At 47.9% G+C, this 11,718-nt stretch overlaps 3 protein-coding genes across 3 annotated transcripts; 1 reads left to right on the top strand and 2 right to left on the bottom strand.

The window, feature by feature from the left end:
- Positions 1-180: 180 nt before the first annotated feature.
- F5147DRAFT_701915 (uncharacterized protein) lies at positions 181-2,161 on the bottom strand. The gene is made up of 4 exons (XM_041437760.1): positions 2,036-2,161; positions 1,283-1,987; positions 510-1,223; positions 181-457 (listed from the first exon to the last, which is right to left on the bottom strand). Exons 1-4 carry the CDS (start codon positions 2,135-2,137, stop codon positions 428-430), a joined length of 1,551 nt encoding a protein of 516 aa, XP_041291345.1. The 5' UTR covers positions 2,138-2,161; the 3' UTR covers positions 181-427.
- A 292-nt stretch (positions 2,162-2,453) lies between these two features.
- F5147DRAFT_701910 (nuclear condensing complex subunit) lies at positions 2,454-6,719 on the bottom strand. Its single transcript, XM_041437759.1, has 16 exons — positions 6,356-6,719; positions 6,133-6,307; positions 5,899-6,087; positions 5,402-5,844; positions 4,868-5,349; positions 4,633-4,809; positions 4,456-4,584; positions 4,265-4,405; positions 4,094-4,216; positions 3,787-4,043; positions 3,651-3,739; positions 3,489-3,598; positions 3,228-3,439; positions 3,058-3,171; positions 2,734-3,005; positions 2,454-2,682 (listed from the first exon to the last, which is right to left on the bottom strand). The coding sequence occupies exons 1-15, from the start codon at positions 6,663-6,665 to the stop codon at positions 2,888-2,890; spliced, it is 3,069 nt and encodes a 1,022-aa protein (XP_041291344.1). The 5' UTR covers positions 6,666-6,719; the 3' UTR covers positions 2,454-2,682; positions 2,734-2,887.
- A 65-nt stretch (positions 6,720-6,784) lies between these two features.
- Positions 6,785-11,697, top strand: F5147DRAFT_701907 (non-SMC mitotic condensation complex subunit 1-domain-containing protein). The gene is made up of 16 exons (XM_041437758.1): positions 6,785-6,954; positions 7,006-7,492; positions 7,579-7,966; positions 8,015-8,076; positions 8,129-8,864; positions 8,914-9,098; positions 9,151-9,266; positions 9,319-9,455; positions 9,506-9,578; positions 9,628-10,101; positions 10,151-10,356; positions 10,405-10,825; positions 10,877-10,969; positions 11,031-11,290; positions 11,343-11,442; positions 11,490-11,697. Exons 1-16 carry the CDS (start codon positions 6,840-6,842, stop codon positions 11,573-11,575), a joined length of 3,939 nt encoding a protein of 1,312 aa, XP_041291343.1. The 5' UTR covers positions 6,785-6,839; the 3' UTR covers positions 11,576-11,697.
- The last annotated feature ends 21 nt before the right edge of the window (positions 11,698-11,718 follow it).

Below are 11,718 nucleotides of genomic sequence, written 5' to 3'. Positions count from 1 at the left end.
AGCAATTACACCGCCAAGTCATCGTGAACCAGAATCGCGGCGCGCTGGATATATAGGACGTACATATTATCTCATAGAAGTTGTGCGCCCTGTATCGCTGGTCTACGACCATTAGTCCAGGCTTCTTGCGAACCGCAGTTCGGTTGGCTGCGTGCGGACCGCGGTACGTATTCCGTGTCCTAGACAGTCTAATAGCTGCACGAATATGCGCATCTATTCTGCAAACGGATACCACACCATTGATCGTGTATTCTCATGATTCTGATTCATCTTGATTGTGCTATTTGACGAGGGACTTTGTATCACGCTAGTATGATGTGCGTAATGCCTGTAATCTATGCTTTGTTGAAGATGCTAACCTGAACACCTCGCAGCATGTCAACGTAGGCTTCGATTGTTTTGCGTGACTCTGCTTTAACCTGCTACATCAATTTATAGCTGATGGAGACGCCAGTCTCTATCAATAAAATAAGTACGGCGGACTCCCTCGAAACGTGAGAAAGACCTACAGGCACATAAAGTTCGGAGCCGTCGACCCATATTTTCACTACATTATGTGCATCAGCACTGTATTCCCCATCCAACAGCACTTCGACATAAGGCAGGGACGTCGTTATCGACTCATTCTCCACTACTATCGTGGATGGCTCTTTCACCACTCGTCCTTGGCCCTGCCGGCGCTGAACAGCCAAGGGGCTGAAGTCCATCATATGTGAACTATACTTCTTAACAGCCGAGCCGTCATCTGCTGTTGCACCCAGTACAGGGACGGCCTGAAAAACTCGATTTCCGCTAGCGCCAAAGCTGGATGCTGGATTAAACCCACGGGTGTTTGGAGGGCCCCACTGTTCCCAAGGTATCTCTTCCAATGTCTCTTTAAATGGATCAAGATTAAAAAAAATCTTGGTGGAAACGGCGAAGGCTACACGGTGCAGGTCCGTGACGAAGAACAGTATTCGATGTTCAGGATCTGAGGTCCATAGTATTTGATGTGCTTCCGTCTGCGGTTGTGGGCCATGAGCAATATCGTCTGTAGGACCAACATACCAGATGTACATCGGCGCTGATATGGGCATCAAGAAGCCCGCCAGGAATGTCGGTGCTTGGGACATATCCTCAATCGAATAAAGATACAAATACAGGTTCCTTATGGTCAGGAATCTATTATTTCCGAGGAAACAAAAGTCTTCGTCTGTTGAGGTTGATGCGTAACTGATGACACTCTAGATGCGAGTCAATTGTTAAAATTCATTACTAACTATGTCTTTTTCAGCAAGCTCACGTTGGATGTTGTTGAGTGTTGCCAGTCCCAGATCTGCGACCACCACGTGCCCGCCAGGTCACATTGGATAGCAATATGCCTTCCGTGCCCCTGGAGCTTCAAAGTGCTGACTTGACATTCATGAAGTTTAGATAGAGATAGAAACAACGTCTGTCCAGCAGCTTGGGGGTGGACACCATCTTCGTCCAGAGCTTTGAGGTCAACATAGAACGGGCGATCGGGCCAACTCAGAGAATTGAGATAATCGTGATCATCGGTGTGATACGCGATGGCGATCAGGTTTTGTGCTGGGTCGATCCATACATGATCGATATACGCGTCGGGAACGGGACCCAGCAATTCTGGGGACCACTCACGCTGGTGTATTTGCGGTGAGGACTGTGGCACTAATGGAAAGATCTTAACCCATTGCTCGGTTTCATCAAACAGGCAGAGGTGGCCATCGACAAAGGATCTTTTTATTTGCCAACTGTGAGCTGGTGAATATACTGGGGTGGCAGCAGGGTGATCTAGGATAGATACTGGGCGAATGTTGAACTTGAACCATGCAGATGCATTGTCTTTCAGGAGCTGTAGGCGTTTGGAAATAGGAACATGCTTGTTAAATTCCGTATTGAGGACAGGTAGCAACCCTTGGCCACCGAGTTCAACGATATACTGAAGCTCAGAGGACGATGTGAACGTCTGGCGAAGAGCCTTACATACCTGCAAAACGACTGTCAATACAAAATCATCTGTAAGAAGGCAGCTCACAGATGTACAACGCAGAATATTTCTGTAGGGGAGGAAGCTCAAAATGTAGAAATGCAGTTCTTCTGCAAGAGACAGAAATCCCACTTTCGACTTGAAAGTCATAATAGAGGGAATCAAACTTGAAGGACATGTCGGTTCTCACGCGCTGTCGACGCTTAACGTTTAACTCGAGTGAACACCCCCATCGGGAAGATTCTACTCGCAATGTCTCCGCCTTTGAATCACGCATGTGCATGATCAGTGATTCTCGTCCATAGCAACGTTGGTGTCAGCGCAGGGGTGTAGCGGCTCTTCCGAATTCAACGATTCTTCAAGTTATCAATTTTCAAATTCTTCTCTCGACACAATTGACATGATAGGCGAGTCATGGCAGATTTACGGCGGCCGAGCGTAACCGATTATCATCCAATCACCCAAAACCGTGAAAGCAGCGGTCCTGCCAGTAAAAGTACAGTGATAAGGGGTACAAATATAAATCATAATAGATACTGTACTCTTATAGATGATGGAAATTTCACTCGTCCGAAGCCAATATATCATTAGCAACTTCCTCTTCCTCTTCTTCGTCTTCTTCGCTATCCATGATGGAATCGATGGTACGATTCCCTGCGGAGGCAGGTTGAATGTTATCCCGCGCTTTGCTTGCACTGCATACGACCAAATGAGTATGTGCTGTCCAACTTATCCAAGCGACTTACAGCCTGGGCCTTCGTTCGTTGTGAGAGGCAGGAGGGGATGAAGCTTCCTCCTCTTCCTCTTTGTCATCGTCATCTTCATCTTCAATTAACTGCACTACCTGGGGTTTCTTTACCGACCTGTGAGCAAAAGTTAAGACCAGATTAAACGGGAAGATCATAACATGTTAACGCACGCGGCCCGCTTTGGCAGGGTTCGTGTGGGTGCTGGGGTAACATGGTCGTGCGATAGGACGTCATCATCTGAGTCATCGGAACCAGAAACACGTCTCCGCCTGGATAACAATAAGTCGACAGGAAGTTAATAATGATTGGATGTCCACTTACTTGGCTTGCTTCCCTCTACCCTTGCCCTTTGGGTGTGATGGAGAAGCAGCAGAAGCCACACTTTCATCTGGTATGATGCTGTCCGTGGTATCGGTAACAATGCTTTCTGAGCGCCTAAGCCACTCAATCAGTCTCAACGCGCATAAACGGTAGTGTAACAGAAATCACACCTCTTCCGAGCACGAGTGCGAGGTATGTCAACCTCCTCGCCGTCGTCCAAGGGAATGATATCATCAAGAAATTCGAACAAATCCTTCAGATACTCCAGTTGCCTGTAGTCTTCCTCGTTGAAGCTCTCTAGCTGCTCAGCATATCTTTTCGAGATCGCAGCATCAAATTTCGCAAGCGCATTCTTGGCTGCTGCGTCACGGATCGGTCGACGCTGTATGCGCATGATTTTTTGGTTGACACCAAGGCTCAGATGAACTCACAGAATTGAGGTTGTGAAGTAGTAACTTGAGCGTGCGGATTTTATCGTCATCAACCTTGTCCGGCAAGTATAGCCGCCCAAGAACTTGATACAAAACTTTCTTGTCCTCCTCTGCAATTTTAGCGTTGGTTAATAGTTCGTCCCAGAAAGTTATTTGACATACTTATCATTTTGTCGTCAAACAATGCTCTTGCGATGTCGCTTGCCAAGTCAATATGAATTGTCTCGTCCGTTGGCTGATCTTGCACATCGCTGCATCATTTTAACTAACACTCTCGAAACAAACAACATTGCCTCACATAGCTTTCTGTGGATCGGTCCAATCCACGAACATAGCTGCTATTTGAGCAGGACTGACCATATCCTGAGTTTCGTCAACATTTCGGGTTTCTGGGGCAAGTTGTTCGAATAATCCAATAAACAGCCGTTGTATCCGTCGCTGGTTGACTGGAGAGGAGTAGCAGTACACGGGGAAGAAATAGGCAAGGCACTGGCGGACTTCTTGGTTGTCGATCGTGTCCGGGGCAAGATATGCAGCAACCAGGCTTTGCAGCACCTGAAGAAGGGTTACCTCCTGACATTGTGCAACAATTTATCGGCACCAACCTGGTCTTCGGAGATCATTCCGGAAAGGACAAGCTTTGAAAGGCCGATACACAGGAGGGCTTGCACCTTGTCCGATTCCTCGGTTTCCAGGACATGCAAGAAGAATTCGATGATACGCTCTCTCTGTAAAAGCATGAGCATTGAAATAAGGTTGAGGCTGTTGTTACCCACTGTAACACCCTCTTTTTTCAAGAAGTCATTTTCGTGCACCATGAGAATGTCGAAGACGATCTGCAGCACACGGATCTTCAAGACTTCCGGGGCAGTCTGAATTTGACCCAAAAAAAGCTGGAAAGAGTTGAGAGCCATGCGCTATGAAATTGATTAGTTTCAAAGCCACATGGTAGGCAACATGAGCATACTCGAGCAATAAGACAACAAAGACCTAAACAGATGAGACCCTTTTCACGAAGTACCAACTCCTTACGCTTGACAGCAGGAATGATTAACTCGCCAAGGATGCCTTCGAGCGTCGAATTTTCTTCGAATGTCTGAGCAACACTGAGTGATTAGGAAATTGAACATAAGCTATGACGCACTCCGTTAACACGCTCCAGCATCCCTATACAAAGTGACAGACAACGCAAATCAATCGCGTCCATACGAGCTCGTTCCTCGGAAGACATATCTTCTGATGGCTTTGGTCCTTTGGGTGCTGTACGAGTTGGCATGGGTGTTTCGCCAAAATTGGTCTCTCCGTCATCTGCAGGCTCCTTCTAGCAAAAATAACGTCATCACGGAAATGAAATGCGAACAATGAGGTGTCCAACTTACTAGAGCCTCTTCTTCATCACTAACATCCCTAAGCTCGTGGACTACTTCCACAACAACTCGAATAAGATCCCTCTCGTTTGGTGATAGTATTCGTAATACGTCCAAACATCTAGCGACAAGCGATTCGGGTAGTGCTTCCTGAGAGATCATGTCTCTCACAAGCTGGAACATTTTTCGGCGCCCAATCTCATCAGCATAGTCTAGATTCACAGCAACCTTGAGCATCTCGCCTATGACAAATTCCTTGTCAATGCGAGCCTCTTCTTCTTCCTCAGTTGGTTCGCCACGGATGACTCTCTCTTGCTCGGCGACCTCCAAGTCTTCTTGGTATGCATTGTAGGCAGCTTGGATGCGGTAGGCAAGGGCAGTGACAACCGGGAGAGAAGCATCTAGTTTTTCCGCGTTTTTAATGGTAATGCAATGGTCAACAAAGACGCGAGCGAAAAAAGCTCGCTCTGGGGTCAGGTTGGCCCAATAGGCATCTGTGGATGTTTCAATTAGCTCATCCGACCGAGATTCTGCAACGGAACATACCATTAAACTCGACGTGGTCGGAAATATCAGGGCGTCTGTCCAAAACACTCAGCAATGCGTCCTCTGCAACCGTGCTCTCCGTAAGATCAAAGAGGCTTAAAAGTGCGAGAACATTATCTTCGACGGCCTTGCTTTCTTCGTTCTTGACATTTTCACGAGCAACGTCCACCCATTTGCTGAGCAATAAAGCTGCAGCCTGGCGAACCGCTGGCTCTCGATCACCTAAACCATTGCGAATGATGAACTCTCTCTGAGAAATGGTAAGCACACGAGGATGAACGAGCCCCATTGTAGAGCCATCAGAAGCGAAGCAATGTTGGACTAGGATAGCGGAATAAACCAGCTTGCGCATGATCGTATCAGTGTCACGGGTTCGACCAAGGACGGCGTCTAGGGTAGCTGAAGACAGAGGAATATTGAGTAATGCGGCTCTACGGACGTCTCTATAAGACAAGTGATTAGCATATTGTTGGACGATTTATGACAAATGAACCAACGCGGCAGGATCGCAACTAAGAGTCTCCAGCAGGACCTCAAGAGCAGTGGGTTCTCCTTCTTCCACATCAGATGGATCTTCCGAGCCACATAGCTTCGAGAGTGCAATGACAGCCTGAACTCGAACAAATGTTTCTTTGTCGTGCACACGCTCGAAGAGAGCTGTGCGGAGCTCAGTGTACAACGTTTCGCTGCGCCTAGTCAGCCAGGTTTATTGCACAAAATAGGTTACTAACCTAATTTCACCCAAATGCGCGACCATCTCCGCCAAAAAGTGGACGCAGCGGTAGCGTGCGACTTTGTCCTTGGCTTCAAAGCCATTTAGGAGGAAGGCAAGCACTTTCTCAACGAACCGAGAGGCTGTGGTATCATCGTCATCATCATCATCATCTTCCTTCTTTACCTCAGCGGCTGTAATAAGATGAGGTTTAATATCAGTGAAACGAGCAGACATCGTACCTTTCTCATTGATATATTTTGTATACGCTCCGACAAACTTGACTATCCGGTCACCCTGCGATGTTCCTTTCTTCACGGCGGCAGCTCTGCATAGCATGTCTTTGAATCTCTCCTCGAACATACGCTCACCAGTGAGCTTGATGCTTCTGCCATTGTGTACGGGTTCGGTAAAACCGGCAGCATCCAGATGGAGTTTGTGAAGTGCAACGATATTTTTTTGGTGATTTGCAGTTGAATTCTGAACTTGATCAAAAATCTTGGGCACGCTGGCGGTGAGGGTTTCCTCGACGGAAGATATGCGCCCTGGCATGGTGTACAAAGTTGCAAGATCCACAACCTTCACGTTCCAGTTGGACGCGTTAGGGGTCACGTGCGTCGCGATGCAAAATTCTGATGCTTTGTGATAAACACGAAGCACGTGCTCACTATGTTGGCGACGGGCGTGCTTTACCTTTCAACAGATATCAGTCAAGGAGTGTCCGCCATGGACGTATCCTTCGAGCTTCAAGACGAGCTACAGGCACTTCAGGACATCCCAAACTACGACATCCCAAATGAACGGGATCCCAACAGCAACGATCCCGGCCCCTTATTGCAACGTACGCTAGCCTTGGGTGCTGGTATTCGATTCTTACTGACCACGAACTTAGAGGCTGTCGGAGCGATTGCTCATTCATCCGAAGAAATAACTGATCCGGAGATATTTGATATATTCCGAAGTCTTCTCAAGCATTCCGATGCAGTCGCTGGTGCTTATATGAGCAAAATGCTCGATGCTCTACTCTCTGCATTCGGAGCTCAAATTGATGCTGCAATACGCGACTCCAAGGAAGAAGACCAACAGATTGTTATGGCTCATAAGATGCCTTTGGAAATGTATGCCTTCTTAGTTAATTGGTTTGTAGGTGCCGCTGAGAAGGTGAAGGCAATGGGTGAAGAGGACGCTCCACCAGCACCTGTGAAGGCGCGTCGTGGGAGGGGCGCAAAGTCTGGTACCTCGAGGGCGGCTGCGAAGAAGGCGGAACAATGGACATGGATCGATCAGATCCCTGGCACTCTGGAACTCATTTGCAAGGCGTTGAAACTGAAGACGCACCGCATCTGGGTGACTAGCCCGGAGAGAGATGCGTTCATAACGTGCGTACGGCTTGCTCTATATCACATGATTTGGCGGGGGATGTACGCCAATTCAGTTGTTTAGACATCTGCTGACCCTACTTTAGATGCCTTACCCGCCCCGCGTACCATGTTGCCGAGTCTGAACAATATATGAAGACTCAAAACGTCCGCATGCATGTCTACAAAGTCATTTGCCTTGCTGTAAAGCATCACGGTCACACGCTCGCTGCGCAAATCAACATCATGCAATCCTTGCAGTACTATGAACACCTCTCTGAACCCATGGCAGAGTGCCTTTCTATCCTGGCAAAGGAATTTGATCACGCCCAACTTGGCGACGAGATACTTCGCGAAATCGCTGGAAAATCGTTCAGTGCGCAGGACACCAAGGGTCCAAGAGCGTTCTCCCGATTCCTGGTTAGGTTCAGCGAGGAGTCGCCGCGATCCGTTCTTAAGCAAATCAGTCTCTTGATTGACCATCTCGACTCAGAGGTGCGCTCCCCAGAAACAGTTCTTCTTCCCCATCTGACAAGCATGTAGTCTTATCCTATGCGCATGGCAATTGTTGAAGTTATCGGCTCACTCATTCGTGAACTCGCTACGTCGGAGGATATGACAAATCGGACGAGTGGCTCTAACCAAGCGGGCAAGCAGCTTGATGGGCTGTTTGAACTCCTTCCTTTCGCGAACGCTTGATCTATCCTCTTACGTACGCTCTAAGGTCTTCGCAACACTCTCAAAGATGCTTGATCTGCCTTTACGTCTTCCAGAGCAGCGGCTCCGGATCACGCGCGCTGCCGTTGACACGTTGGAGGATAAGGCGAGCACAGTACGCAAGGCCGCTGTTTCGATACTTGTGAAGCTAATTCTGACCCATCCATATGGAGATATGTATGGGGGTGACTTGAGCTTGGAAAAGTGGGAGGAACGGTATAAGACTTGGAAGGACAAGTTGGAGGAGATGGAAGGTGGCATCGGGAAAGCGGTTGAGAGGGACCAAAATGACAAAGAAGAGGTAGAGTCTAATGTCGAAGAGGAAGATGCTGATGAGGACGAAGACACGGAAATGGAGGACACAGATGTAAACGACGACGGCGACGCATCATCAAACAAACCGAAGCCTAAAAAGAAAAAGGCAAGCCGGAAATCTACCGTCGATGTCACAGCCATCGTCTCGGAACAAGAAGCACTTGCTGCCCTGGAGACTAATGAAATTCTTGCCATGGGTTTGCGCAAGAAGTACTGCACGGAGGCACTGGATTTCATCCGTACCCTAGAAGGCGGGATGGTGTGGCTCACGCAGCTTTTGGGGAGCACGAACAAGGCAGAAGTATTGGAGAGCATGGAGTTTTTCAGGGTCGCATTTGAGTACCAGCTTGCCAGTGCCGAGGTGATACATATGATTATTCCGTGTTACGGCCATCTAACCTTATCACCAGAAGGGCATCAAACGTATGCTACATCTTATATGGCACAAGGATAACAGCTCAACGTCGGAGGACGGGAAGGAGCTGAAGGGGGTGCGGTCGAGGCTCCTCGAATGCTACCGTATGCTGTACTTTGACCCCCTACCCGACATGGAACCTAAGCAGCAAGTGAACCGTATTGCCAAAAATATGATCGAGTGGGTCCAGCTTTCTTTCTCAGATTTAAAGCTGCTTGAACATTTGTTAAAGATTGACATACGAAGCAACGCTTGCAGAGCTTACCAGTTTAGAAGAGATGATGCGTATCATGATGGAAGATGGCCGGATCCACCATGATGTGATCAATAAGTTATGGCAAGTTTACAGTGAGGAACGTTCTATTGCAGCAACAACACATTGGTTCATGTTCATTTTTAGGCGCTCCTCAAGCTTTGCCCCGCTCTCAACGTCGTGGTGCAATCATCATACTCGGAATGTTGGCACTTTCGAAACGCACCATTATTTCTGAGAAGGTGGACACATTGCTGAAGATTGGTCTTGGACCATTCGGCAAGGTGAGTGTGAGTAAATACCCTATCAATACCAAGCATTCACCCTACGGCAGGCCGATCTCACACTTGCAAGGTACACGTGTCTTGCCCTGCAACGCTTGAACGGCAGTGCAAAGAAGGTCAAAGGTACGAACAGAACCGTATCCCATCAATCATTTTCTCATACAGGCAGCAGGATCTCTTCTCGATAAATCCCTTCGGATGGAGATGGAAAACCCCATCTTCCGTAAGTTGCAAAACACCATAGAGCACCCCTGTCGATCGAAAGACTGGTTCGGCATGGCCGAACAAGCAATCAACACTATCTACGCCCTAGGAGAGCACCCCGACGAGCTTTGTAATAACCTTGTGAAGAATCTTACCCGGAGGGCATTTGCCAAGCAGCAAAATCCGGAAGAGCCTTCATCCGAGCCGGACATAGAGACGATGGAGGTGGATCAAGAGATGGAACCCCCGGAGCCAGTGTCGCAAGCGCCCTCTAGTACATATTTGTCGACCCAGCAGTCGAGCATGAGCGAGAAAGATCTTGGAGATGTCTTTCATCTCAGTCAGCTGCTTTTTGTCGTAGGGCATGTGGCCATCAAGCACATCGTCTTTTTGGAGCTGGTGGAAAGGGAATGGAAACGGCAAAAGGATGAGAAACAGTTAGGTATGTTCACTTTAACCGCCCTCAAACTATTGAATGACGTTTTACGTAGCGGAAAAGCTTGCAGCTGGGGGCTTACCCAATGGTACCAATAAGGAGACCGAAGAGCTTGATCAAGTTGCTGGCAATGCAGAGGATGAGATTGGTGAACGGATAGCTGCCGTTCGCGAAACTGAGCTGCTCTATGGAGAGCAGTCGTTGCTGAAGTTGTACGGCCCGTTGCTAGTCCATGTGTGCGGTAGTCCACATAAATTCAAGGCAAGTGACGAGTCATTTTCTCTACATTACTACTAACACATACAACAGAATCGCACACTTCGTGCTGCTGCAACTCTCTCGTTTAGCAAGTTCCTGTGTGTCAGCTCACAATTTTGCGATCAGCACCACCATCTCCTCTTCAAGATCCTTGAGACCTCAAGAGACCCAAATATTCGTAGTAACATTGTCATTGCTCTCGGCGATGTGGCAGTCTCGTTCAGCAACATTATCGACGAGAACAGCAATGAATTATATAAAGGCCTTTCTGATGGTGATCTTGTCGTAAAGAAGAACACGCTGATGGTGCTCACGCACTTGATCCTCAACGGGATGATCAAAGTGAAAGGTCAGCTAGGCGAGATGGCCAAGTGTCTAGAGGATGAGGAGCTACGGATATCCGACCTTGCGAAGCTGTTTTTCAAGGAGCTGTCGACGAAGGACAACGCGATCTACAACAACCTACCTGATGGTATGCCTCAGTTCACTCTTAATATCAACGTTCTTCATATCATTATTCTAGTCATCAGTCACTTATCCACAGGTGACCACGCCGTTGAGGAGGAAACTTTTAAAAGCACCATGCGCTACATCTTTTCTTTCATTGAGAAGGCCAGTCCTCGTCTCTTTCCATCGTCGTAGTTCCGATTCATTAAACTTCTAACAGGAAAAGCAAGCCGAAAATATTGTGGAGAAGCTTTGCCAGCGTTTTAGACTCTCTGAGGATCCCCGTCAATGGCGCGACATCGCATTCTGCTTGTCTCTCCTTCCATTCAAGTCAGAGCGATCGGTCAAAAAACTCATCGAAGGCATGCAATTCTACCGCGATAAGCTGCACGAGGAGGGCGTGTTCGACAGGTTTAGTGAGATACTTACAAAGGCGCGCTCCAATAAATCGGCGAACAAGCCAGACACGGAGCTCAATGAATTTGAATCGGTACGGCCGTTTTGACCAGGATTCCTGTAACATGAGTCTCAAAGTCTTCCAGATACTTGACGAACATCGACGCCAAGGCGCAGAGGACCAAGCCTTTGAAAAGCGCGTTGAAGGCAAGAAAGCAGCTGCGAAACGGAAAGCTACACGACGATGTGAGTTCTATGTATACTCCTTGATTTCTTACTCACATATTTTGCAGCCGTGCGCAAGAAAGTTGTTGAAGCCGAGCCTGAGCCAACATCGCACGCCCCGGCCACACGGGATGATGACGATATGTATGTGTAAACCGGACTTTACACATTCGGGGTCTCTTGAATGTAACTATGCAGCCAACACGTAAACTAGTATTTCCGCAGGTGTACCAACATTATAATTTGGTTAAAAATGAGTATTTGAATGCCTTGCAATTCATGGTGCATGAGTACTGT

This window comes from Suillus discolor (assembly GCF_016758755.1).
Source record: "Suillus discolor strain FC423 chromosome Unknown F5147scaffold_37, whole genome shotgun sequence".
NCBI lineage: Eukaryota > Fungi > Basidiomycota > Agaricomycetes > Boletales > Suillaceae > Suillus > Suillus discolor.
Note: the sequence above shows the minus strand (reverse complement) of the source record. Positions and strands in the feature narration are given on the sequence as shown.

Coding starts and splice junctions, on each gene's coding strand:
- F5147DRAFT_701915 (XM_041437760.1), bottom strand. CDS start 2,137: ATGACTTTCAAGTCGAAAGTGGGATTTCTGTCTCTTGCAGAAGAACTG. Junction 1,988..2,035: donor ATATTCTGCGTTGTACATCT/GTGAGCTGCCTT, acceptor GTCGTTTTGCAG/GTATGTAAGGCTCTTCGCCA. Junction 1,224..1,282: donor AACACTCAACAACATCCAAC/GTGAGCTTGCTG, acceptor ACTCGCATCTAG/AGTGTCATCAGTTACGCATC.
- F5147DRAFT_701907 (XM_041437758.1), top strand. CDS start 6,840: ATGGACGTATCCTTCGAGCTTCAAGACGAGCTACAGGCACTTCAGGAC. Junction 9,456..9,505: donor GTCTTGGACCATTCGGCAAG/GTGAGTGTGAGT, acceptor ACCCTACGGCAG/GCCGATCTCACACTTGCAAG. Junction 9,579..9,627: donor CAGTGCAAAGAAGGTCAAAG/GTACGAACAGAA, acceptor TACAGGCAGCAG/GATCTCTTCTCGATAAATCC.
- F5147DRAFT_701910 (XM_041437759.1), bottom strand. CDS start 6,665: ATGCCAGGGCGCATATCTTCCGTCGAGGAAACCCTCACCGCCAGCGTG. Junction 4,810..4,867: donor GTGATGAAGAAGAGGCTCTA/GTAAGTTGGACA, acceptor TATTTTTGCTAG/AAGGAGCCTGCAGATGACGG. Junction 4,585..4,632: donor TGCTGGAGCGTGTTAACGGA/GTGCGTCATAGC, acceptor AGTGTTGCTCAG/ACATTCGAAGAAAATTCGAC.